This window comes from Oncorhynchus tshawytscha, linkage group LG01 (assembly GCF_018296145.1).
Source record: "Oncorhynchus tshawytscha isolate Ot180627B linkage group LG01, Otsh_v2.0, whole genome shotgun sequence".
NCBI classification, from domain to species: Eukaryota; Metazoa; Chordata; class Actinopteri; order Salmoniformes; family Salmonidae; genus Oncorhynchus; species Oncorhynchus tshawytscha.
The window spans coordinates 47,285,164-47,308,947 of NC_056429.1; the positions used below are offsets into that span (position 1 = coordinate 47,285,164).

Below are 23,784 nucleotides of genomic sequence, written 5' to 3' on the forward strand. Positions count from 1 at the left end.
CAAAGATGCCATAATGGGACAGATACAATGATGCGATGTCTATGGGTTAGCCACACAGGTAGCTAGCTAGCTAACATGGAATTGGACTGGGAAGGAGAAGATGGCTTCTAAGATCATCTCTCCCAGTGCACTGTCCTGTGTGCTGTGCCAAGGATCCTATCATACGGTCACAGTTTCTAAACATACTGTACTTGTTTTTGATACTGTGTGGTGGCCACAGCTTCTGTATCCTACACAGAAACAAATATTGGAATACAAATTGTAAAAATTGTTTTAATAATACAGTGCATTTGGAAAGTATTCAGGCCCCTTGAAATGTTCTACATTGTTACATTCCAGCCTTATTCTAAAATTGATTTTTTTTAATCCCTCATCAATCTACACATTATACCCCATACTGACAAAGCCAAAACAGGTTTTTAGACATTTTTGCTAATTTATTACAAATAAAAACTGAAATTTACATAAGTATTAAGTATTCAAACCCTTTACTCAGTACTTCGTTGAAGCACCTTTGCCAGCAATTCTAACCTAGAGTCTTCTTGGGTATGACGCTACAAGCTTGACTCAGCTGTATTTGGGGAGTTTCTCCCATTATTCTCTGCAGATCCTCGCAAGCTGTCAGGTTGGTTGGGGAGCGTTGCTGCACAGCTATTTTTAGGTCTCTCAGAGATGTTCGATCGGTTTCAAGTCTGGGCTCTGGCTGGGCCACTCAAGGACATTCCAAGACTTGACCCAAAGCCACTCCTGTATTGTCTTGGCAGTGTGCTTAGGGTCGTTATCCTGTTGGAAGGTGAACCGTCACCCCTGTCTGAGGTCTTGAGCGCTCTGGAGCAGGTTTTCATCAAGGAACTCTGTATTTTGCTCCGTTCATCTTTCCCTCGATCCTGACAAGTCTCTCAATAACTGCCTCTGAAAAGCATCCCCACAGCATGATGCTGCCACCACAGGGATGGTGACAGGTTTCTTCCAGACGTGACACTTGGCATTCAGGCCAAAGTGTTCAATCTTGGTTTCAACAGACCAGAGAACATGGTTTCTTATGGTCTGAATCCTTTAGGTGCCTTTTGGCAAACTCCAAGCGGACTGTCATGTGCCGTTTACTTAGTGGCTTCCATCTGGCCACTCTACCATAACAACTTGACTGATGGAGTGCTGTTGAGATGGTTGTTCTTCTGGAAGGTTCTCCCACCTCCCTGACCCAGGCCCTTCTTCCCCGATTGCTCAGTTTGGCCAGCTCTATGAAGAGTCTTGGTGGTTACAAACTTCTTCCATTTAAATATGATGGAGGCCACTGTGTCCTTGGGGACCTTCAATGCTGCAGAAATGTTTTTAGTACCCTTCCCAGAGCTGTGCCTCGACACAATCATGTCTCAGCACTCAACAAACAAATTCATTTGACCTTATGGCTTGGGTTTTGCTCTGACATGCACTGTCAACTGTGGGACCTTTTATAGACAGGTGTGTGCCTTTCCAAATCATGTCCAATTAATTGAATTTACCGGTGATCTCCAAGTTGTAGAAACATCTTAAGGATGATCAATGTAAACACGAAGCACCTGAGCTTAATTTCGGGTCTCATAGTAAAGTGTATGAATACTTACATTCTGTTTTTAATTTTTAATAAATGTGCATACATTTCTAAGAACTTTTCACTTTGTCATTATGGGGTATTGTGTGAAGATTGATGAAGAAAACATTTTATTTAATACATTTTAGAATACGGCTGTAATGTAACATTTGGAAAAAGTCAAGGGGTCTGAATACTTTCCAAATGCATTGTATGTAAGGTCCCTCATTCAGGTATTGAATTTCAAGCACAGATTCAACTACAAAGACCAGGGAACTTTTCGAAAGCCTCAAAGAAGGGCAGTGATTGGTTGATAGTTAAAAATAACAAATCAAATATTGAATATCTTATTGAGCAAGTTAATAATTATGCTGTGCATGATATATTAAACGACCAGGACACATATATACAGTTGTCCTTCTGAACTGAGCTGTAGGACAGGAATGAAACTGCACAGGGATGTTAACCTGAGGCCATTGGTGATTTTAAAAGTTATTGAGTTCAATGTCTGTGATGGTAGAAAACTGAGGATGACTCGACAACATTAGTAGTGACACCACAATAATGACCTAAATGACAGGGTGAATAGAAAACACAGAGATATGCAGAAAAAAATATTCCAAAACATGCATCTTGTTTGCAACAAGGCACTTAAAGTAATACTGCAAAAATAAATAAAAAACAGCATTGGAATACACTTTTTGGCCTAAATGCAAAGCCTTGTGTTTGGGACAAATCTCACACATCACTGAGTAACTGCCTCCTTATTTTCAAGCGTGGTGGTGGCTGCATCATGGTATGGGTATGCTCTACATAGGCAAATAGTGGGGAGTTTTTTGGGATAAAAAGAAACGGGATGAAGCGAAGCACAGGCAAAATCCTAGAGGAAAACCTACTTCAGTCTGCTTTACACCAGACTGGGAGAGGAATTCACCTTTCAGCAGGACAATGACCAACAACACAAGGCCAAATCTACACTGTAGTTGTTTACCAAGAAGAGAGTGAATGTTCCAGTTTTGACTTAAATCTGCTTGAAAATGTATGGCAAGACTTGAATATTGCCATCTTGCCATTCCCCCCAACATCTTGACAGAGCTTGAAGAACTTTGAAAATAATAAATGGGCGAATATTGCACAATCCAGGTGTGGAACGTGCTTCTAAGCTTACCCAAGAAGACTCAAGAGTTTTTTTTTTTTTTTTTTTTTTTAAATTTTTTGCCAGAGCTGCCTCAGCTGATGCCACTGTCTGTCTGTACACTGAAAGTGGCATTAGTTTGATTTGCAAAGGAAGGTTTTAATTTGTATTTCATTTGATGTTGATGCATCTTGTGCCATTGTAGGTTCTTTAGACCAACAGACATGCTCAAACATTACTTAATCGTTATTTCCTGGAGGAACATTGGTGTGCAAACAAAGGTTGCCATAACAATATACATCTTAACAGAGAAGAGAATACTGTATGTAAAGGTTAAAGATTATTAAAGATTAAACATTTGCTTGAACCAGGGGGGGGAGCACCATGAGCCTCTTGACTATTTTTTAGAATAAGAAAAACATTTCTGTGCATATTTCACCTATTCATCTTAGTTTTCAGTTAAAGGCCATGCTTTAGATATAGATTATTGTAGAGAAAGACATTAGAGAGAAAGAGAAGAATAAAGGCCTATACATACAATATGAACATTACATAGATCCATTTATATATCCCGTTTATACAGTGAATTCAGAAAGTATTTAGACCCCTTCACTTTTTCCACATGACAGCCTTATTCTAAAATGGATTTAAAAAACACAATACCTCAATGACAATGCGAAAAAAAGTTTGACATTTTTGCAAATGTATTTAAAATAAAAAACAAATGCCTTATTTACATAAGTATTCAGACCCTTTGCTATGAGACTTAAAAATTGAGCTCAGGTGCATCCTGTTTCAATTGATCATCTTTGAGATGTTTCTACAACTTGATTGGAGTCCACCTGTGGTATTTTTTAAATGTTATTTAACTAGGCAAGTCAGTTAAGAACAAATTCTTATTTACAATGACGGCCTACACCAGCCAAACCCAGACAACGCTGGCAAATTGTGCGTCGTCCTATGGGACTCCCAATCACAGCCGATTGTGATAAAGCCTGGATTCGAACCAGGCCGTCTGTAGTGACGCCACTATCACTGAGATGCAGTGCCTTAGACCGCAGCGCCACTCGGGAGCCCCGAAAATTGTTAAATCCAATTGATTGGACATGATTTGGAAGTCACACACCTGTATATTTAAAGGTCCCACAGTTGACAATGCATATCAAAAACCAAGCCATGAGGTCGAAGGAATTTTCCGTAGAGTTCCGAGACAGGATTGTGCCGAGGCACAGATCTGGGGAAGAGTACCAAAAAATGTCTGCAGCATTAAAGAACACAGTGGCCGCCCTCATTCTTAAATGTAAGAAGTTTGGAACCACCAAAACTCGTCCGGCCAACTCTAGGAAATAAAATGTGGGAAAAGTCAAGGGGTCTGAATACTTTGCGAATGCACTGTATATACACACAAGTGTTTTGATGCATAAAATAAACAACATTGTACACTGAAAAATAATAAAACACAGATATATTTATATGTTATAATATGTGGACACCCCTTTTCTACCCCCTTTGCCTTCTTTATTCAGTACAATGTCTGCAACCCAACCATTGGACGCACAGGGGTTCCAACCAAATGCATGTGACAACAAAATCAAATAACTAACAGACAAAACGAGTCAACCATCAAGCGGAAGGAGAGCATAACAGGGAGGTCAGTAGAAGAATGGTGCGTGACAACTCACAGTTCAACATAGATGGCGTGTGTATGTGTAAGTTGGAGCAGTGATGACTGTTAAGTCATCACTGCTCCAACCCATATTTAATATGACGGCAGTATTGAGTGAAAAATAAATCAGAACCCCCCTCAACATCTAGTTAAAAAATAAATATAAATAAATTAAAAATACATGTTGATGCCATGTCTGGTGTCGATATGACAAAAATAATTCAGGGGAATATATTGTCAAGCTGATTTAAACAAAATAATAAAGATTGTTCCTGCTCCGAAACAAATGTGCTGATTAACAACAAAATAACGGATTACTTGATCTGTGTATTCTTGCAGAGCAAGAACAGACATTTTCCCATAGATTTTCCAAAACTTTGATTAAATTCCAGTGTTAATGCCAGCCTAATGAAGTTATGATTTCATTAGAGAACAGCTAATGACATACAAACGCAAGCTCTCGCCAAATTGCATCACTTTAACCATTGGTCAGACAGACTCCATCAACATTGATCTAGGGACTAGGGTCTTCCAGATAGGATAGTTGTTGAAGGTCATGTTTTACATGTAATAAATCTGACCAGGACTACCTCCAAAGCAGTCCTTTTCTCCTATTTAGAAAATGTCAAATTGTGAGTGCGAGTCTTGTCTTATTTACACCTTGCATTAATAATGTAACATTGATTGTTTGGATTTTCGTGCCATGACCAGACAAAGGCACAACAAAGAGGGAGGAAAAAGGTAACAAATAAATGTTGTCATGGAGATGTGAAAGCGCAACAAATTGCGACTACTCTCTGGACTCAACTTCGTTCTTCGGTCAGCTAAAACAGAAACTTAAAATAGGGCCTTACTACGGGCCACTCTTATAGCAATCCAACCAGCATTTCACGTACAAGGAGAAAGCATGGTGACAATCCACATAATGCTGCACTTGGTCTCTTTTCATTGATTTCATGTCATCATTGTTGTTGCATATACTGTTAATGTACACTGAAGTTTGGCCATAGGTCTTAGTGTCACATTCGTTTGATCTTGATTAAATGTTCCCACAACACTGTCCCTAGGTCCTGGGATCACCATTAATGGTAACATATGTGTGTGTGTGTGTGTAAGGGGTTATAACGTGAGTGTGTCTCAGGGAGGGGGCAGGGATCCAGTCCAGTTCATGGCTGCATCCAAATGGCACCCTATTGACCAGAGTTCTATGGGTCTTTGACCAGTGGTGCACTATTTATAGGGAATAGGGTGTAATTTAGGAAACACCCCATGTGTTTACATTGGGGGTCACACCGGATTCCCGTCACGTCCAACGACATCTCTTCCTCTGACATGCCTCCGGGTCTGACGAACACCCCTCAGAGTCATCGCTTTCAGAGGACAAGGCCCCAGCCAAGGGGGGCGTAGGGGGCAAGTGAGACCCCAAGCCCCCCCTCCCTGGAGCCCCCAGGAGGCCGTTGTTGAGGCGGAGGACCCAGCCCAGCTTATTGTGCAGCAGGTGGCGCAGGCCAGGGGGCAGCGGCAGTACGCTCAGGGTGTCTGGGCACTCAGGGAAGAGCTTGCGGAGGCGAGCACAGCACAGGTACTGCAGGGAAGTGGGCGTGAAGCAGGAGCGGATCACCTTCATGCTGCTCTTGGCTGCTGTGGAACACGCCATGGGGTAGAAATGCTTGTTCTGTAGCTCCGTAGCCGCCACCCCTGCAGAATAGAATATACATTTTATTGTCCAGTTTAGAATGGAAATGTATCCTTTTGCTGTCACATTACCCGTCGTCACACACAAGCAAAAGGCTAGGCGCAGCACAGGGGTAACTAGCTGGGTACATGCAGAGGGGGAATATGAGAAATCCTAGGTAGGTTCCATGTTAATTAGGTCTTGAAGTGATTTATAGGGCCGGTTTTCCCATCCCAGATCAAGCCTAGTCCTGGACTAGAAATCACTTTGAATGGAAATTTGACATAAAGCATGCATTGTACCCTAAGACTTAGCTTAATCAGTGTCTGAGAAACTGGCCCCTAATGCCCATCTAGTTACATACTGTCCAACCACCCATCTAACATGCAGTGTTGGGGAAGCTACCCTGAAAATATAGTTTACAAAGTTATCAATTACTTCACACTGGAGGAAGTTAAGCTACCCTTAAAGGAAAACACCCAAAAACGATCTTACCGGCAGTATTTCTGTAACTTGATTATTGCACACAAAACATTTCGGGACTGTATCAACAATGGACTAATCAAACAAATACCAAAATATATATTTTGGGGTGTAATTTTCCTTTAAGAAAAAATATAGTTTACTTAACTAAAGTTAATTTGAAAAAGTAGACAGAATGTGTAATTTAGCCTATTAATAACAACAACTGTTTCAAGTGAGAATTAGGCATGTTTGATGCAGTAAAAGAAAGGAAATTCTTGCCTCCTTCACCTATATTTTCTTATCTTTTTGCCCCAAAAAGTAGTGTGTAGTTCCAGTAGTTAACTACAACGCTACATGGCAAAAAAGTCATTAACTTCTTGATGACAGGGGGCAGTATTTTCACGTCCGGATGAAATGCATGCCCAAATTCAACTGCCTGCTACTCAAGATATGCATAATATTAGTAGATTTGGATAGGAAACACTCTGAAGTTTCTAAAACTGTTTGAATCATGTCTGTGAGTATAACAGAACTGATTTAGCAGGCGAAACCCTGAGGACAAACCATTCAGATTTTTTTTTTTTTTTAGGTCACTCTTTTCAATGGGTTTTCATTGGGAATCCAGATTTCTAAAAGGGACCTTCTTGCAGTTCCTATCGCTTCCACTGGATGTCAACAGTCTTTAGAAATTGGTTGAGGTTATTCCTTTGTGTAATGATTAAGTACGGCCACCTTGAACGAGGGTCACTTCAAGTGTACTGTTAGATAGAGGCGCGTGACCAGAAAGCTAGCTACAGTTTGTTTTCCTCCTGTATTGAACACAGATCATCCAGTCTTCAATTTTATCGATTATTTACATAAAAAAATACCTAAAGTTGTATTACATGTGAAATGTTTTGGCAAAGTTTACAGGTAACTTTTGAGATATTTTGTTGCGCTGGTTGTTTTTTCTGGATCAAACACGCCAAATAATTGGATATTTTGGATATATATCGACGGAATGAATCGAATAAAATGACCATTTGTGATGTTTATGGGACATATTGGAGTGCCAACAAAAGAAGCTCGTCAAAGGTAAGGCATGAATTATATTTTTATTTCTGCGTTTTGTGTCGCGCCTGCAGGGTTGCAATATGCTTTCTGTCTTTGCTTACGGAGGTGCTATCCTCAGATAATAGCATTGTTTGCTTTCGCCGAATAGCCTTTTTGAAATCTGACATGTTGGCTGGATTCACAACAAATGTAGCTTTAATTTGCTATCTTGCATGTGTGATTTAACGAAAGTTTGATTTTTATAGGAATTTATTTGAATTTGGCGCTCTGCATTTTCCCTGGCTTTTGGCCAGGTGGGACGCTAGTACACATATCCCAGAGAGGTTAACTACTGAAATTGCTACCAAGATTTGAATTTAGTTCAACTACCACCAAGCTAATGCAAAACGTAGTTAAATTACTATATGTAGATCACTACTCACCCCACCTGGTCCCCTTGACCTGTGACCCCTGTAATTACCTATGCACTTGCGGTTCTTAAAGAAGGTGAGTGTTCCATGCCATGTGTCCAGGTGCACTCCGATGATTGAGCCCTGGCCGAAACGTGAGGAGAAGTTCACCTTGTCTCCTTTATGATGTAACAGACCTAGAATATGACCATATCAGCATTATAATAATAATAATAATAATAATAATAATAATAATAAGGGGGGGGGGAAACAGGCTCACACACACTCACAATTATTTCATGTTTCAAAACAATTTCTTTATCCAGATGAAGGGTACTGTTAAGGGATCCCCTATGGCTCCTAATTATGCTAATTTGTATGTGGGTTACATGGAGAAACAGTCAATTCTCAACCACCTCAAAATCTATTATTTTTGCCCAATATTATTTGGAAATGGTACATTGATATCTTTGCTCCATTTGGGAATTTTCCACTCCAGTTAGCTCATCATCAAATGCCAACTAGTGTTGGCACAATGACTTGTAGTCTATGGGAACAGCTGGTGTACCTGTAGACTTCCTGTCAGCATTGGCTAGCGAAACTACCTACCTTCATACTGCATGGTCATGGCTAAACAGCTTTTGTCAAATTGACATCAAAAGTTATTATTTTTCATTTTAGCTAACCCTAACCCTTTTCATAACCTTAACCCAATTCTCCTAAACTGATACGAAAAGTCAAATCTGACAAAAGCTGTATTCTTTCTAGTCAAAACCATACTTGACGAAGAGACATAAAAATGATATCCACGAGTTAATCGGACACTGGGCAAGTAGATAAAAGGTCTTCATTGCCAAAATCCCGAATTATCCCTTCAAACTCTATGGGAACGGGTCAGTTGTTTCGTAATATGAATAATGTGACTAGAACGACGTTGTAAACAACAGCATCTTTACAAGGTCCTTTGCTGCTGTTCTGGGATTGATTTACACTTTTTGAACAAAGTACGTTCATCTCTAGGAGACAGAACGCATCTCCTTCCTGAGCGGTATGACGGCTGCGTGGTCCCATGGCGTTTATACTTGCGTACTATTGTTTGTATAGATGAACGTGGTACCTTCAGGCGTTTGGAAATTGCTCCCAAGGATGAACCAGACTTGTGGAGGTCTACAATATTTTTTCTGAGGTCTTGGCTGAACACTTTTTATTTGCCCATGATGTCAAGCAAAAGAGACACCGAGTTTGAAGGTAGTCCTTGAAATACATCCACAGGTACACCTCCAATTGACTCAAATTATGTCAATTAGCCTATCAGAAGCTTCTAAAGCCATAACATAACTTTCCAAGCTGTTTAAAGGCACAGTCAACTTAGTGTATGTAAACTTCTGACCCACTGGAATTGTGATATAGTGAATTATAAGTGAAATAATCTGTCTGTAAACAATCGTTGGAAAAATGACTTGTGTCATGCACAAAGTAGATGTCCTAACCGACTTGCCAAAACTATAGTTTGTTAACAAATCTGTGGAGTGGTTGAAAAACGAGTTTTAATGAATCCAACCTAAGTGTATGTACATTTCCGACTCCAACTGTATGTATATGTATTTGTGTGATATATAAAATTGGCCGATTAATCGGTAACAGCTTTTTTTGGTCCTCCAATAATCAGTATCGGCATTGAAAAATCATAAATGGGGGCGGGGGAGACAGATACCAAACAGACCAAACCATTATCAATTTCTATTGGTCCAATGAAGATGGATGCAGGGGTGTGGATAGGCTCAACCTTATTTTATGCCTTGATTTTATTATGCAACTTGACTCTACATTGAACATTCCCGAAGGGAAGGTGACGTGGCAAATTAGACAACTGCAGGGCTCTACAGTTCAGAACCATCCTATTTGGACTACGAAGAAAAGAGTGTGGAACTTTGGATATGGAACCAGTGTGCTTGACAGGTGTTGCACCACCTTGTACAAAACAATATCCCATTAGCAAAGAAAGCTATGGCCGCTACTAAAGTAGTGGAGGCTCTTAACATCATCATACAATGTGGCACACCATGTAATCCAGCTACTCTGATGCTTCCTCCATAAACCACATTACTTGAACACGACTTTTGTGAGTTGGTTTTGGATCAACTCTCTGATGGGGTTATTAAGAGTAATCCGTTGGAAAACCCTGAGTTTATCTTATACACAGACGGTTCAAGCATTGTGGAGGGGGATGTGAGGAAGGCAGGCTGGGCAGTTGCTACTGTTGGGTCCTGAGTATCTGAAATATACTTATTCATGTCACTGAGGGAGAGAGGACAATGTATAACATTTACATTATGTCAGGATATGTTATTGTTAGCCATCAGGGATCCTATGGGAGGGATCCACTGGGAGGACACAGTCTGGTACCAGGCACCATGACAGCAGTGAGTTGGAGAGGAGTGAGCACTTGGGGTAGAGGTCAGGTCAGATGAAGTGAGGAAGAACAGATATAACTAAGGTTCTGTCAAGCAACAGAGATGCATTGGCTGTTCAGATGTGTAGGAGGAAACTCAGGAGGAAGGGTTAAATATCAGTGCTTGTGTGAAATGTCGTTGTCTAATGCAGCTGTATCGATCCTCTGGGAAGAATTAAACTTGGTTAAGCTTTCATAGTGTCCGTTGAGTTTTTTTATCCTGAGAATTAGAACCTAACACTATAATGGACAATGTGATAGTGACAGGCACGTTAGATTTCAAATCAAATCAAATTTTATTTGTCACATACACATGGTTAGCAGATGTTAATGCGAGTGTAGCGAAATGCTTGTGCTTCTAGTTCCGACAATGCAGTAATAACAAGTAATCTAACTAACAATTCCAAAACTACTGTCTTATACACAGTGTAAGGGGATAAAGAATATGTACATAAGGATATATGAATGAGTGATGGTACAGAGCAGCATAGGCAAGATACAGTAGATGGTATCGAGTACAGTATATACATATGAGATGAGTATGTAAACAAAGTGGCATAGTTAAAGTGGCTAGTGATACGTGTTACATAAGGATGCAGTCGATGATATAGAGTACAGTATATACGTATGCATATGAGATGAATAATGTAGGGTAAGTAACATTATATAAGGTAGCATTGTTTAAAGTGGCTAGTGATATATTTACATCATTTTCCATCAATTCCCATTATTAAAGTGGCTGGAGTTGAGTCAGTATCAGTGTCAGTGTGTTGGCAGCAGCCACTCAATGTTAGTGGTGGCTGTTTAACAGTCTGATGGCCTTGAGATAGAAGCTGTTTTTCAGTCTCTCGGTCCCAGCTTTGATGCACCTGTACTGACCTCGCCTTCTGGATGATAGCGGGGTGAACAGGCAGTGGCTCGGGTGGTTGATGTCCTTGATGATCTTTATGGCCTTCCTGTAACATCGGGTGGTGTAGGTGTCCTGGAGGGCAGGTAGTTTGCCCCCGGTGATGCGTTGTGCAGACCTCACTACCCTCTGGAGAGCCTTACGGTTGTGGGCGGAGCAGTTGCCGTACCAGGCGGTGATACAGCCCGACAGGATGCTCTCGATTGTGCATCTGTTTGTGAGAGCTTTTGGCGACAAGCCAAATTTCTTCAGCCTCCTGAGGTTGAAGAGGCGCTGCTGCGCCTTCTTCACGATGCTGTCTGTGTGAGTGGCCCAATTCAGTTTATCTGTGATGTGTATGCCGAGGAACTTAAAACTTGCTACCCTCTCCACTACTGTTCCATCGATGTGGATAGGGGGGTGTTCCGTCTGCTGTTTCCTGAAGTCCACAATCATCTCCTTAGTTTTGTTGACGTTGAGTGTGAGGTTATTTTCCTGACACCACACTCCGAGGGCCCTCACCTCCTCCCTGTAGGCCGTCTCGTCGTTGTTGGTAATCAAGCCTACCACTGTTGTGTCGTCCGCAAACTTGATGATTGAGTTGGAGGCGTGCGTGGCCACGCAGTCGTGGGTGAACAGGGAGTACAGGAGAGGGCTCAGAACGCACCCTTGTGGGGCCCCAGTGTTGAGGATCAGCGGGGTGGAGATGTTGTTGCCTACCCTCACCACCTGCGGGCGGCCCGTCAGGAAGTCCAGTACCCAGTTGCACAGGGCGGGGTCGAGACCCAGGGTCTCGAGCTTGATGACGAGCTTGGAGGGTACTATGGTGTTGAATGCCGAGCTGTAGTCGATGAACAGCATTCTCACATAGGTATTCCTCTTGTTCAGATGGGTTAGGGCAGTGTGCAGTGTGGTTGAGATTGCATCGTCTGTGGACCTATTTGGGCGGTAAGCAAATTGGAGTGGGTCTAGGGTGTCAGGTAGGGTGGAGGTGATATGGTCCTTGACTAGTCTCTCAAAGCACTTCATGATGACGGAAGTGAGTGCTACGGGGCGGTAGTCGTTTAGCTCAGTTACCTTAGCTTTCTTGGGAACAGGAACAATGGTGGCCCTCTTGAAGCATGTGGGAACAGCAGACTGGTATAGGGATTGATTGAATATGTCCATAAACACACCGGCTAGCTGGTCTGCGCATGCTCTGAGGGCGCGGCTGGGGATGCCATCTGGGCCTGCAGCCTTGCGAGGGTTAACACGTTTAAATGTCTTACTCACCTCGGCTGCAGTGAAGGAGAGTCCGCATGTTTTCGTTGCAGGCCGTGTTAGTGGCACTGTATTGTCCTCAAAGCGGGCAAAAAAGTTATTTAGTCTGCCTGGGAGCAAGACATCCTGGTCCGTGACTGGGCTGGATTTCTTCTTGTAGTCCGTGATTGACTGTAGACCCTGCCACATGCCTCTTGTCTCTGAGCCGTTGAATTGAGATTCTACTTTGTCTCTGTACTGACGCTTAGCTTGTTTGATAGCCTTGCGGAGGGAATAGCTGCACTGTTTGTGTTCGGTCATGTTACCAGTCACCTTGCCCTGATTAAAAGCAGTGGTTCGCGCTCTCAGTTTCACGCGAATGCTGCCATCAATCCACGGTTTCTGGTTAGGGAATGTTTTAATCGTTGCTATGGGAACGACATCTTCAACGCACGTTCTAATGAACTCGCACACCGAATCAGCGTATTCGTCAATATTGTTATCTGACGCAATACGAAACATATCCCAGTCCACGTGATGGAAGCAGTCTTGGGAGTGTGGAGTCAGCTTGGTCGGACCAGCGTTGGACAGACCTCAGCGTGGGAGCCTCTTGTTTTAGTTTCTGTCTGTAGGCAGGGATCAACAAAATGGAGTCGTGGTCGGCTTTTCCGAAAGGAGGGCGGGGCAGGGCCTTATATGCGTCGCGGAAGTTAGAGTAACAATGATCCAAGGTTTTTCCACCCCTGGTTGCGCAATCGATATGCTGATAAAATTTAGGGAGTCTTGTTTTCAGATTAGCCTTGTTAAAATCCCCAGCTACAATGACTGCAGCCTCCGGATAAATGGATTCCAGTTTGCAAAGAGTCAAATAAAGTTTGTTCAGAGCCATCGATGTGTCTGCTTGGGGGATATATACGGCTGTGATTATAATCGAAGAGAATTCTCTTGGTAGATAATGCGGTCTACATTTGATTGTGAGGAATTCTAAATCAGGTGAACAGAAGGATTTGAGTTCCTGTATGTTTCTTTCATCACACCATGTCTCGTTAGCCATAAGGCATACACCCCCGCCCCTCTTCTTACCAGAAAGATGTTTGTTTCTGTCGGCGCGATGCGTGGAGAAACCCGCTGGCTGCACCGCCTCGGATAGCGTCTCTCCAGTGAGCCATGTTTCCGTGAAGCAAAGAACGTTACAGTCTCTGATGTCCCTCTGCAATGCTACCCTTGCTCGGATTTCATCAACCTTGTTGTCAAGAGACTGGACATTGGCGAGAAGAATGCTAGGGAGTGGTGCACGATGTGCCCGTCTCCGGAGTCTGACCAGAAGACCGCCTCGTTTCCCTCTTTTTCGGAGTCGTTTTTTTGGGTCGCTGAATGGAATCCACTCCGTTGTCCTGTTTGTAAGGCAGAACACAGGATCCGCGTCGCGAAAAACATATTCTTGGTCGTACTGATGGTGAGTTGACGCTGATCTTATATTCAGTAGTTCTTCTCGACTGTATGTAATGAAACCTAAGATGACCTGGGGTACTAATGTAAGAAATAACACGTAAAAAAACAACACTGCATAGTTTCCTAGGAACGCGAAGCGAAGCGGCCATCTCTGTCGGCATGGGCATGAAACATAAGAAAATCAGACGTTCACTTTATGAGTGACACAATGTTTAACTATTGCATACAACTCTCTAATGTAGTAGCGGAAGCAGACAGACAAGTATAAGAGGTGTGGGGAATAAGTCCCGAGGGGGGACATGACGTAGTACCAGGACAGTGGGTGATGGTAAAAAAATATTTAACAGAGACATTAGGGCCAAAATGGGAAGGTCCTTATCACGTTCTGCTCATAACGAGGTCAGCAGTAAAAGTCCATGGAAAATCACGATGAATATTATGTCACTCATTGCAAGGTTGTCCATGTTGATGACAAAGCGGAGCCTGGAGAATAAAGAACTGATTGATTAGCAATCGGGGGCCAATCTCGGGTGAAGAAGCATAGTAAGATGATCAGAACCTGATATGCTTCTATGTTGTACACCGCAGTCATCATATTAGGGATATCTAGGTGAAATGACCAACATCTTCCTGAAATCGGGACATGCTTACTTAGGGAAATCTATGTGAAATATCAATTTTTCTTGAAACCAGGACATGTTACTTTCACTTTTTTGTTTCCTTCGTTACAGGTTACTACAATCTACAGTCTAAAGCAATATCCCTTGACCCAAGTACTGAACTTGAAATGTTACAAGATCACTGGTGAAGTGTTCACTAGAGAAGTCCTTATCAACCAGTGGAACGGAAGAAGAATTAGAAAGGAAGATTTCCTCACTACCTGCAGACTTTCAGAACATAATTTCTAATAGTTATCTATGTGGGACTGATACCAGTGTGGAAGAGCGGATCACTTTTAAAGAACTTGGTAAATGATTACCTTGCCAATAGGACGATTGAATATTATGGTCTTGTAGACAATTACATTTTTTTGAGTTTCCTCCTATTACAGGATGTGGTAGGAATCGTAAGCGACATCCATCATTACACCGGTTAATACTTATTTTTTATAACTTTGTTTGAAATCTATTTCTTATTGTAACATCAAGTAAAATATGCCCTTTGTGTTATAGAAATGCAAGGTGTTTAATGTGAATAATTTTATGCATACTGCTAATGTGTTTTATACTGTATCTTTTTTCATGTTTTTTAAAAATTATTTTCGAAAAAGACATTAAGTATATTTCTTTTTAAAATGGTCTAGGGGGAGTGTAAGAATATTTTGAAGATAAATACACAACACAGAGGACGAGAGGTCAAGAGTACTAAAAGTCAATAGAGTACTAATGGTCAATATGGAATTATCAATGGAAATAGATGGTTTTCAGTTCAACATCTGTTAGGAATGTCAGTCCTGAACTCATAGCTATGTGTGGCACGTTCTCATTGGTCCAACCTGAAATAGGATACTTGTTATTTGGCCATTGGCCCAGTTTTATTGCAAGGAATTCTAATTGGCCAACAACAGGCTAGGGCTGGGTTATAAAACTACATCCTGTCCCTTTGTTCTGTGGAGAGAATCACTGAGGACAGGGAAGGAACGACCATCTAACATCTACCTCTCAGCATAAAATATATGATTTATCCTCTTTGAATAAACCTATTTTCCTCCCCCTGATTTGCTATAGGGTTTGTGTTATTAAAGAATAACATCAACTGCTAACAGCTCCAAAAGTGAAAACCCTGTCCAGCAGAGCAGGCACCACTACAAGCAGGCTCAATCAAACACTGAAAGTATTTGAAAGAAAACAAATACGATATGAACCCAGGTCTGTTTGTGATAAGGACTATCTGATGGATTATATGGTTTTACCAGTGTAGGAGAGACCCCAGCTGTCGTCATCTTTCCCCAACAGGCTGCAGAAGGTATGTCTGTACTTATCCAGGTTCACGTCACAGGTTCCGATGCCTACCATCTACACAACATCGAAGAGTCTTCATTCAACATGTTCACCTTAACCACATAACATCAAAATAGAACAGTAATCAACATGCTCACCATTATACAATATGCAAAAGGTTCACAAAATAAGCTTTAGGAAAGAGAAACCACTAAACTTCCTAAGGTCTTACAAGACTAAGCACCAACCCCCAGCAGAGGAGGCTGGTAAAAGAGAGAAATCAGAGGACAGGCTCATAGTAATGGCTGGAATTGAATGAATGAATGAAAACTATTCCATTACAATGTGCACGGCCTCTGATTTAAAGTGACACCTGTCTCCACTGATCCTCATAATGCTGTCTCCTGAGTAATGATGGGCAGAGCCTCACCATATCTGTCCCGTACACTGGTGATGTCATCTTGATCTCCCAGAAGTGCTGTCCATCTGCCAGCTCCTTGGAGCCTCTTATGGCTGCTGTGCCGCAGCTGTACTCCGTGTGGAAGTTGACTTTGCGGTTGTCGCAGGTCATCAACGTGGCCATGGAGCGGTTACTATCGTCCCACACCCAGTCGAAGTCTGCAATGTCAGGAGGTTATTGGATCAAATGACAGTTGACTTCCAACATTTCAGACACTTAAGATATTTTAATAAGCAAATAATGGTGAGAGCTTCACTTTTGGGAACTCCCTGATACAGCATGGGCATGAAACATAAGAAAATCCTCAGAAACAGTGTGAAATACCTGAAGGGACTACCTGAACTTGACCTATAAAAAGCTCTCACTTTTCCACTTCAAAACATTTTGCTACGGTGTGCCCTTCTGAACACAACCCTAGTTCTCCACCCTGCCCCTCCAGTCCTCACCCTGGTCTTCCTCTCCACAGTGGCAGTCTTTGATGCGGTGGAAGCCCCGGAGATGTGGGTTGTAGCTGGGCTCGGCCTGGGAGTCGCAGGTGCAGTACGACTCTCCGGTAACGGGCACGGCACTGGGGACCGGTGGCACCACGGGACGGTAGTCTGGCTCAGAGTCTGAGTCACTGTACTGCAGAGGCCACAAACAGTACATAACAGTGCTCAAATATGTCAGCTGTACTTGACTCCGCTTTTCTGACACAATGGAACTGTCTATGTCACAGGTGCCAAACTCATTCCACGGAAGGCCAATTGTCTGCGGATTTTCGCTCCTCCCTTGTACTTGATTGATCAACTTGCCTTAGGTCCCTCATTAGTTAGGAACTCCCCTCACCTGGTTGTCTAGGTCTTAATTGGACACAAACTGAAAGGAAATAACAAAAACCAGAAGACAATCTTCTCTCTATGGAATGAGTTTCACACCCCTGGACTACGTCCGTCACAAACCGACCCTTACCTGTAAGCGTTCGTAGCCCCACTCTTCACTTTCTGAGGACAGTACCAGCGCCCGGGAATCAGCATCTCGCCGTAGTCCACTCCACACGTAACGCCATGCCCGGCTGTTCCTGCTCCGCCTTGACATTGCAGCAGGACACCTGGGGGAGGGAGGAGTCAGGAGAGTCAGAGTTGGGTGGACAAAGGTTGCATCCAAAATGGCACCCTATTCAGTGCATTACTTTTGACCAGAGCCCTATGAGCTCCAGAAGTTGACAATTTTACAATGTAGGCAAAAATGTGATATACAGTGCATTCAGAAAGTATTCAGACCCCTTGACTTTTTCCACATTTGGTTACGTTACAGCCTTATTCTAAAATGTATTAAACAGTTTTTCCCCCATCAATCTACACACAATGCCCCATGATGACAAAGCAAAAAACTGTTGTTTTTTTCAATTTTTTTAATAACTGAAATATCACATTTATATAAGTATTCAGACCCTTTACTCAGTACTTTGAGAACCCCGACGATCGATCTGAACATTAACACGCGGTATGGTTATGGAAGCACAAGGACCTTATATTTCATATCAGTAAGAAACATACACCTTTATAGGGTTAGTGTCCCCACACCGCCATCGCCATGTTACAGAGTGTGTTTACAGAAGACAGAAGGAAGGCCTCCTGTGCTAATTAGCATGCTCCTAACCTGTGTGTAACGGAAGAAGGCCGCCAGAAATGTGTTGTCACTGAAAAACAATGTTGGCTGCAACTGTGATAAATCAGGTTAAAACAATGTATACTTTGCATTTGTGAAATTATATTGATGAGATATAGAACCATATCGCAATTTAGAATTAATTCACGTTTAGATAAGAGTATTTGACTGCCAGAGCAGTCTACCTCTGAAGATACTGGATCATATAAGGTCCTTGGACCGTAACGATACGCTCCTTATTAACCTCTAAAGGTCTAAGCCAGGGATCATCAACTAGATTCAGCTGTGGGCTGATTTTTTCTTGAGTGGATTTGTAGACTGCAAAAATTCGCTAGCTAGCTAACCAACAACCATGTATTTGAGAGACAACAGGTGCTCATTGTGCAAATGTATTCACGTTTTCAATAAACATTGGAAACAAAATACAGTTAACATATTGTCAACAATCTAAGCCAAAACCCTGTCTGTTTTGCCTCTTAGTTACGCATGCGTTGGTTTTGTTGCTAAACAACCAAGCCGTATATTAGTTTGTAGGCCAAACCGTTTGGACTCTACAGACTCATGTTTTTGTGAGAAGACTGATTTTCTGGATTTCTCTTGGTCTGACAAACAGTGATGTAGCTCTGCCACATTCCACAGCAGATGCAGAAGGCCGACATAGGCGGATCTGGTGGATTGAGCCAAAGCAAAAAAAACATAACGCAAAGACAGATTTATGGGGACATTTTAATTATGTTAAACTGATGCACGGGTGCATCAATCAATTAGGGGGTTAAGAGTACATCTTGGGCTAACTGATGCCTAGCCTTGCTACACCATCAATTATGGATAAATGAAGATCTCCTACTCAGGCTATTTACCATTTAAACAAATTGTTACAGTTCCGGTCTGCTTAAGGGGCACCAATGCAATGCATAGAAGAATGAGACAGATATTTCACCGGATGTATGAATGTGACGCATCCAGTTGGCGTTTTCACACCACCAAATATGGTGATGAGAGGAAGCCCAGTGGCCTGCAGTGTGAGAAGATGGAGAGAGATGGATTTTGGCAGTCATTCTGCTAATTCTCATTGATTAAACATTTGATCTCCAGTTCCATTTCAAAAACTAAAATCTGTAACAAACAGTGGACTGTGTTTTTTAGACTTTACCCTTTGCCAAAGTTTTAAAAATGGGCGAATATAGTTATTGCACACGCACTTCACAGCGTAGACGTTCCCTAACGGAAATATGCAAATAAAATGCTAGAACGCACCAATAGGTTCTCACCAGCTTGTGCTTGGCTCTGCCCACCTCCTTGCTTGTTCTGCCCACTATGATTATTTTGCTCCATTTGGAAAACTAGTGGTGCACGACTCCAGGATTTTTGGAGTCGAAAGGAGTAGACTCTTGCTCGACTCCAAAAACACACTGAAATGGATGCGCACAGACACCATCTCATTATTGCAGTCCTACTAGGAAGACTATATTTAGAGGACATGAGCATGATGTTGCCCACTTGGCTATAAAAGGCCTATTTTGTTTGAATATAGAAGGTGATGTGTAGTAACAAAAATATTTCAGTGATATTCCTGCTGTGTGCAGCCTTGACGTGTCCCATGATGCAGCGCACTTTGCTGATAAACCTGTTCTTTGCCATGTTATAGCTCTATTCGGTCAAGTATTACCAGAGAGGATGTTTCATCTTCCTTCTCTGCAGCATTGCCATGTTCACGGTTTTCCCGCCATATTTGGCTACTTTATAACCTAAGTTGTGGGTGAAAATGTATTGGCCATGGTTGCAGGTTTTTGGGCTATTTCTAAGTTGCACCGCAGCCACCATGGCATTTCTCTTAGAAAAATATACAGTACCATTCAGAAGTTTGGACACACCTACTCATTCAAGGGTTTTTCTTTATTTTCTACATTGTAGATGTAGTGAAGACATCAAAAATATGAAATACCACATATGGAATCATGTAGTAACCAAAAAAAGTGTTAAACCAAATATATTTTATATTCTTCAAAGTAGCCACCCTTTGCCTTGATGACAGCTTCTCACACTCTTGGCCTTTTCTCAACCAGCTTCACCTTGAATGCTTTTCCAACAGTCTTGAAGGAATTCCCACATATGCTGAGCACTTGTTGGCTGCTATTCCTTCACTCTGCGGTCCAACTCATCCCAAACCATCTCAATTGGGTTGAGGTCGGGGGATTGTGGAAGCCAGGTCATCTGATGCAGCACTCCATCACTCTCCTTCTTGGTCAAATAGCCCTTACCACAGCCTGGAGGTGTGTTGGGTCATAGTCCTGTTGAAAAACAAATGATAGTCCCACTAAGAGCAAACCAGATGGGATGGCTTATCTCTGCAGGATGCTGTGGTAGACATTCTGATTAAATGTGCCTTTGAATTCTAAATAAATCACAGACAGTGTCACCAGCAAGGCACCCCCACCTCATCACACCTCCTCCATGCTTCATGGTGGGAACCACACATGCAGAGATCCTCCGTTCACCTACTTTGCGTCTCTCAAAGACAAGGCAATTGGAATCAAAAATCTCATATTTGAACTCATCAGACCAAAGGACATATTTCCACCGGTCTAATGTCCATTGCTTGGCCCAAGCAAGTCTCTACTTTTATTGGTGTCCTTTAGTATTGGTTTCTTTGCAGCAACTCAACCACGAAGGCCTGATTCACACAGTCTCCTCTGAACAGCTGATGTTGAGATGTGTCTATTACTTGAACTCTGAAGCATTTATTTGGGCTGCAATTTCTGAGGATGGTAACTCTAATGAACTTATCCTCTGCAGCAGAGGTAACTCTGGGTCTTCCTTTCCTGTGGCGGTCCTCATGAGAGCCAGTTTTATCATAGCGCTTGATGGTTTTTGCACTTGAAGAAAGTTCCAAAGTTATTGAAATTTTCCAGATTGACTGACCTTCAAGTCTTAAAGTAATGATGGACTGTTGTTCTCTTTGCTTATTTTAGTTGTTCTTGCCATAATATGGACTTGGTATTTTACCAAATAGGCTTACAATGGGGCAAAAAAATATTTAGTCAGCCACCAATTGTGCAAGTTCTCCCACTGAAAATTATGAGAGGCCTGTAATTTTCATCATAGGTACACTTCAACTATGACAGACAAAATTAGAGAAAAACAAATCCAGAAAATCACATTGTAGGATTTTTAATTAATTAATTTGCAAATTATGGTGGAAAATAAGTATTTGGTCACCTACAAACAAGCAAGATTTCTGGCTCTCACAGACCTGTAACTTCTTCTTTAAGAGGCTCCTCTGTCCTCCACTCATTACCTGTATTAAATGGCACCTGTTTGAACTTGTTATCAGTATAAAAGACACCTGTCCACAACCTCAAACAGTCACACTCCAAACTCCACTATGGCCAAGACCAAAGAGCTGTCAAAGGACACCAGAAACAAAATTGTAGACCTGCACCAGGCTGGGAAGACTGAATCTGCAATAGGTAAGCAGCTTGGTTTGAAGAAATCAACTGTGGGAGCAATTATTAGGAAATGGAAGACATACAAGACCACTGATAATCTCCCTCGATCTGGGACTCCACGTAAGATCTCACCCAGTGGGGTCAAAATGATCACAAGAACGGTGAGCAAAAATCCCAGAACCACACGGGGACACCTAGTGAATGACCTGCAGAGAGCTGGGACCAAAGTAACAAAGCCTACCATCAGTAACACACTACGCCGCCAGGGACTCAAATCCTGCAGTGCCAGACGTGTCCCCCTGCTTAAGCCAGTACATGTCCAGGCCCGTCTGAAGTTTGCTAGAGAGCATTTGGATGATCCAGAAGAAGATTGGGAGAATGTCATATGGTCAGATGAAACCAAAATAGAACTTTTTGGTAAAAACTCAACTTGTCGTGTTTGAAGGACAAAGAATGCTGAGTTGCATCCAAAGAACACCATACCTACTGTGAAGCATGGGGGTGGAAACATCATGCTTTGGGGCTGTTTTTCTGCAAAGGGACCAGGACGACTGATCCGTGTAAAGGAAACAATGAATGGGGCCATGTATCGTGAGATTTTGAGTGAAAACCTCCTTCCATCAGCAAGGGCATTGAAGATGAAACGTGGCTGGGTCTTTCACCATGACAATGATCCCAAACACACCGCCCAGGCAACGAAGGAATGGCTTCGTAAGAAGCATTTCAAGGTCCTGGAGTGGCCTAGCCAGTCTCCAGATCTCAACCCCATAGACAATCTTTGGAGGGAGTTGCAAGTCCATGAAAGTCCCAGCAACAGCCCCAAAACATCACTGCTCTAGAGGAGATCTGCATGGAGGAATGGGCCAAAATACCAGCAACAGTGTGTGAAAACCTTGTGAAAGACTTACAGAAAACGTTTGACCTCCGTCATTGCCAACAAAGGTTATATAACAAAGTATTGAGATAAAATAAGTATTTGGTCAATAACAAAAGTTTTCCACCATAATTTGCAAATAAATTCGTAAAAAATCATACAAAGTGATTTTCTGGATTTTTTTTTTCTCATTTTGTCTGTCATAGTTGAAGTGTACCTATGATGAAAATTACAGGCCTCTCTCATCTTTTTAAGTGGGAGAACTTGCACAATTGGTGGCTGACTAAATACTTTTTTGCCCAACTGTATCTTTTGTATACCACCACTACCTTGTCACAACACAACTGATTGGCTCAAACGCATTAAGAAGGAACAAAATTCCACAAATTAAATTAACAAGGCACACCTGTTAATTGAAATGCATTCCAGGTGACATGAAGCTGGTTGAGAGAATGCCAAGAGTGTGCAGAGCTGTCATCAAGGCAAATGGTGGCTACTTTGAAGAATCTCAAATATAAAATATTTTGATCTGTTTAACACTTTTTTGGATGCTATATGATTCCATGTGTTATTTCAAAGTTGATGTCTTCACTGTTATTCTACAATGTAGAAAATGGTAAAAATAAAGAAAAACCCTGGAATGAGTAGGTGTGTCAAAACTTTTGACTGGTGCTGTATATTTCACTGTGGCCTGTTGCTGAGTGTCAGGCAATGAGGCAGGCTGATGCTGAGTGAGTGATTGGTGGGGAGGGCCGGAGAGGTTTGTGTGTGTGTGTGTGTTTGTTTGTTAAGAGAACACTACAGTTATTGGCTAAATCATGTGAGGGAGAGGACAGAAAGCAGCACACGTGCACGTTGTGACAACTTTTTACCAGTTGAATGTAGGCCATTTAGACTGTCATTAGGGAGACACCTATTTGTAACACTTTTTCCATAAAACATTATGCTAGAACTGATGCACATCAAGAAACAATGGAGACAAAGTATACTACTTTCAAGATAACTATTTTATTGTAGTTATTTTCTAAATTGTGATGTGATGCCATCAACAGGAGCCATGCTTTTACTCCTGTTTGCTCAAAGTGTGATGAGGAAAGGTGTGTTTATGTATGTTTATCTGTCTTTTGAATGCACATTTTCACAAATGCACAAAAATCTTAAATAAACAGTCTTGTTGCACTACTGTCTGTAGGAATATATATTAGCGTGAATGGGGATCATTTGAGTGCAACTTTGAAAGGCTAGCCCAGCTAGAGAGGGTCTCTTTCAGGTACAGACAGTGTGAGTTCTCTGATTTTCTCACGGTATTCTTTACCATCTTTTGTCAGGCAAATATACTTGAGTTATGACGGTCCAGATGGCAGCATTGTTTGCCTTGGATTTGTAGCCCTTCCATGCAGGTATGTTGTTAAAATGTGACATTTTTGTA

General features: G+C 42.0%; 1 protein-coding gene across 3 annotated transcripts in view; it reads right to left on the minus strand.

Annotated features, from left to right (window-relative positions):
- Positions 1-3,994: 3,994 nt before the first annotated feature.
- The window catches only part of LOC112252179 (SPRY domain-containing SOCS box protein 3), a 32,423-nt gene continuing 12,633 nt past the window's right edge, over positions 3,995-23,784 (minus strand). Inside the window, exons 2-7 of one of the 3 annotated variants that reach the window (XM_024423197.2) lie at positions 17,334-17,472; positions 16,829-17,006; positions 16,353-16,540; positions 15,895-15,997; positions 8,025-8,150; positions 3,996-6,069 (exon numbers count right to left, since the gene is read on the minus strand). In XM_024423197.2, coding sequence (XP_024278965.1) covers positions 5,675-6,069; positions 8,025-8,150; positions 15,895-15,997; positions 16,353-16,540; positions 16,829-17,006; positions 17,334-17,472 — 1,129 coding nt within the window. In that variant the 3' untranslated portion in view covers positions 3,996-5,674. Of the gene's footprint in view, positions 6,070-8,024; positions 8,151-15,894; positions 15,998-16,352; positions 16,541-16,828; positions 17,007-17,333; positions 17,473-23,784 lie in introns of all 3 variants that reach the window. The other 2 variants (XM_024423206.2, XM_024423216.2) reach the window with 2 other exon arrangements.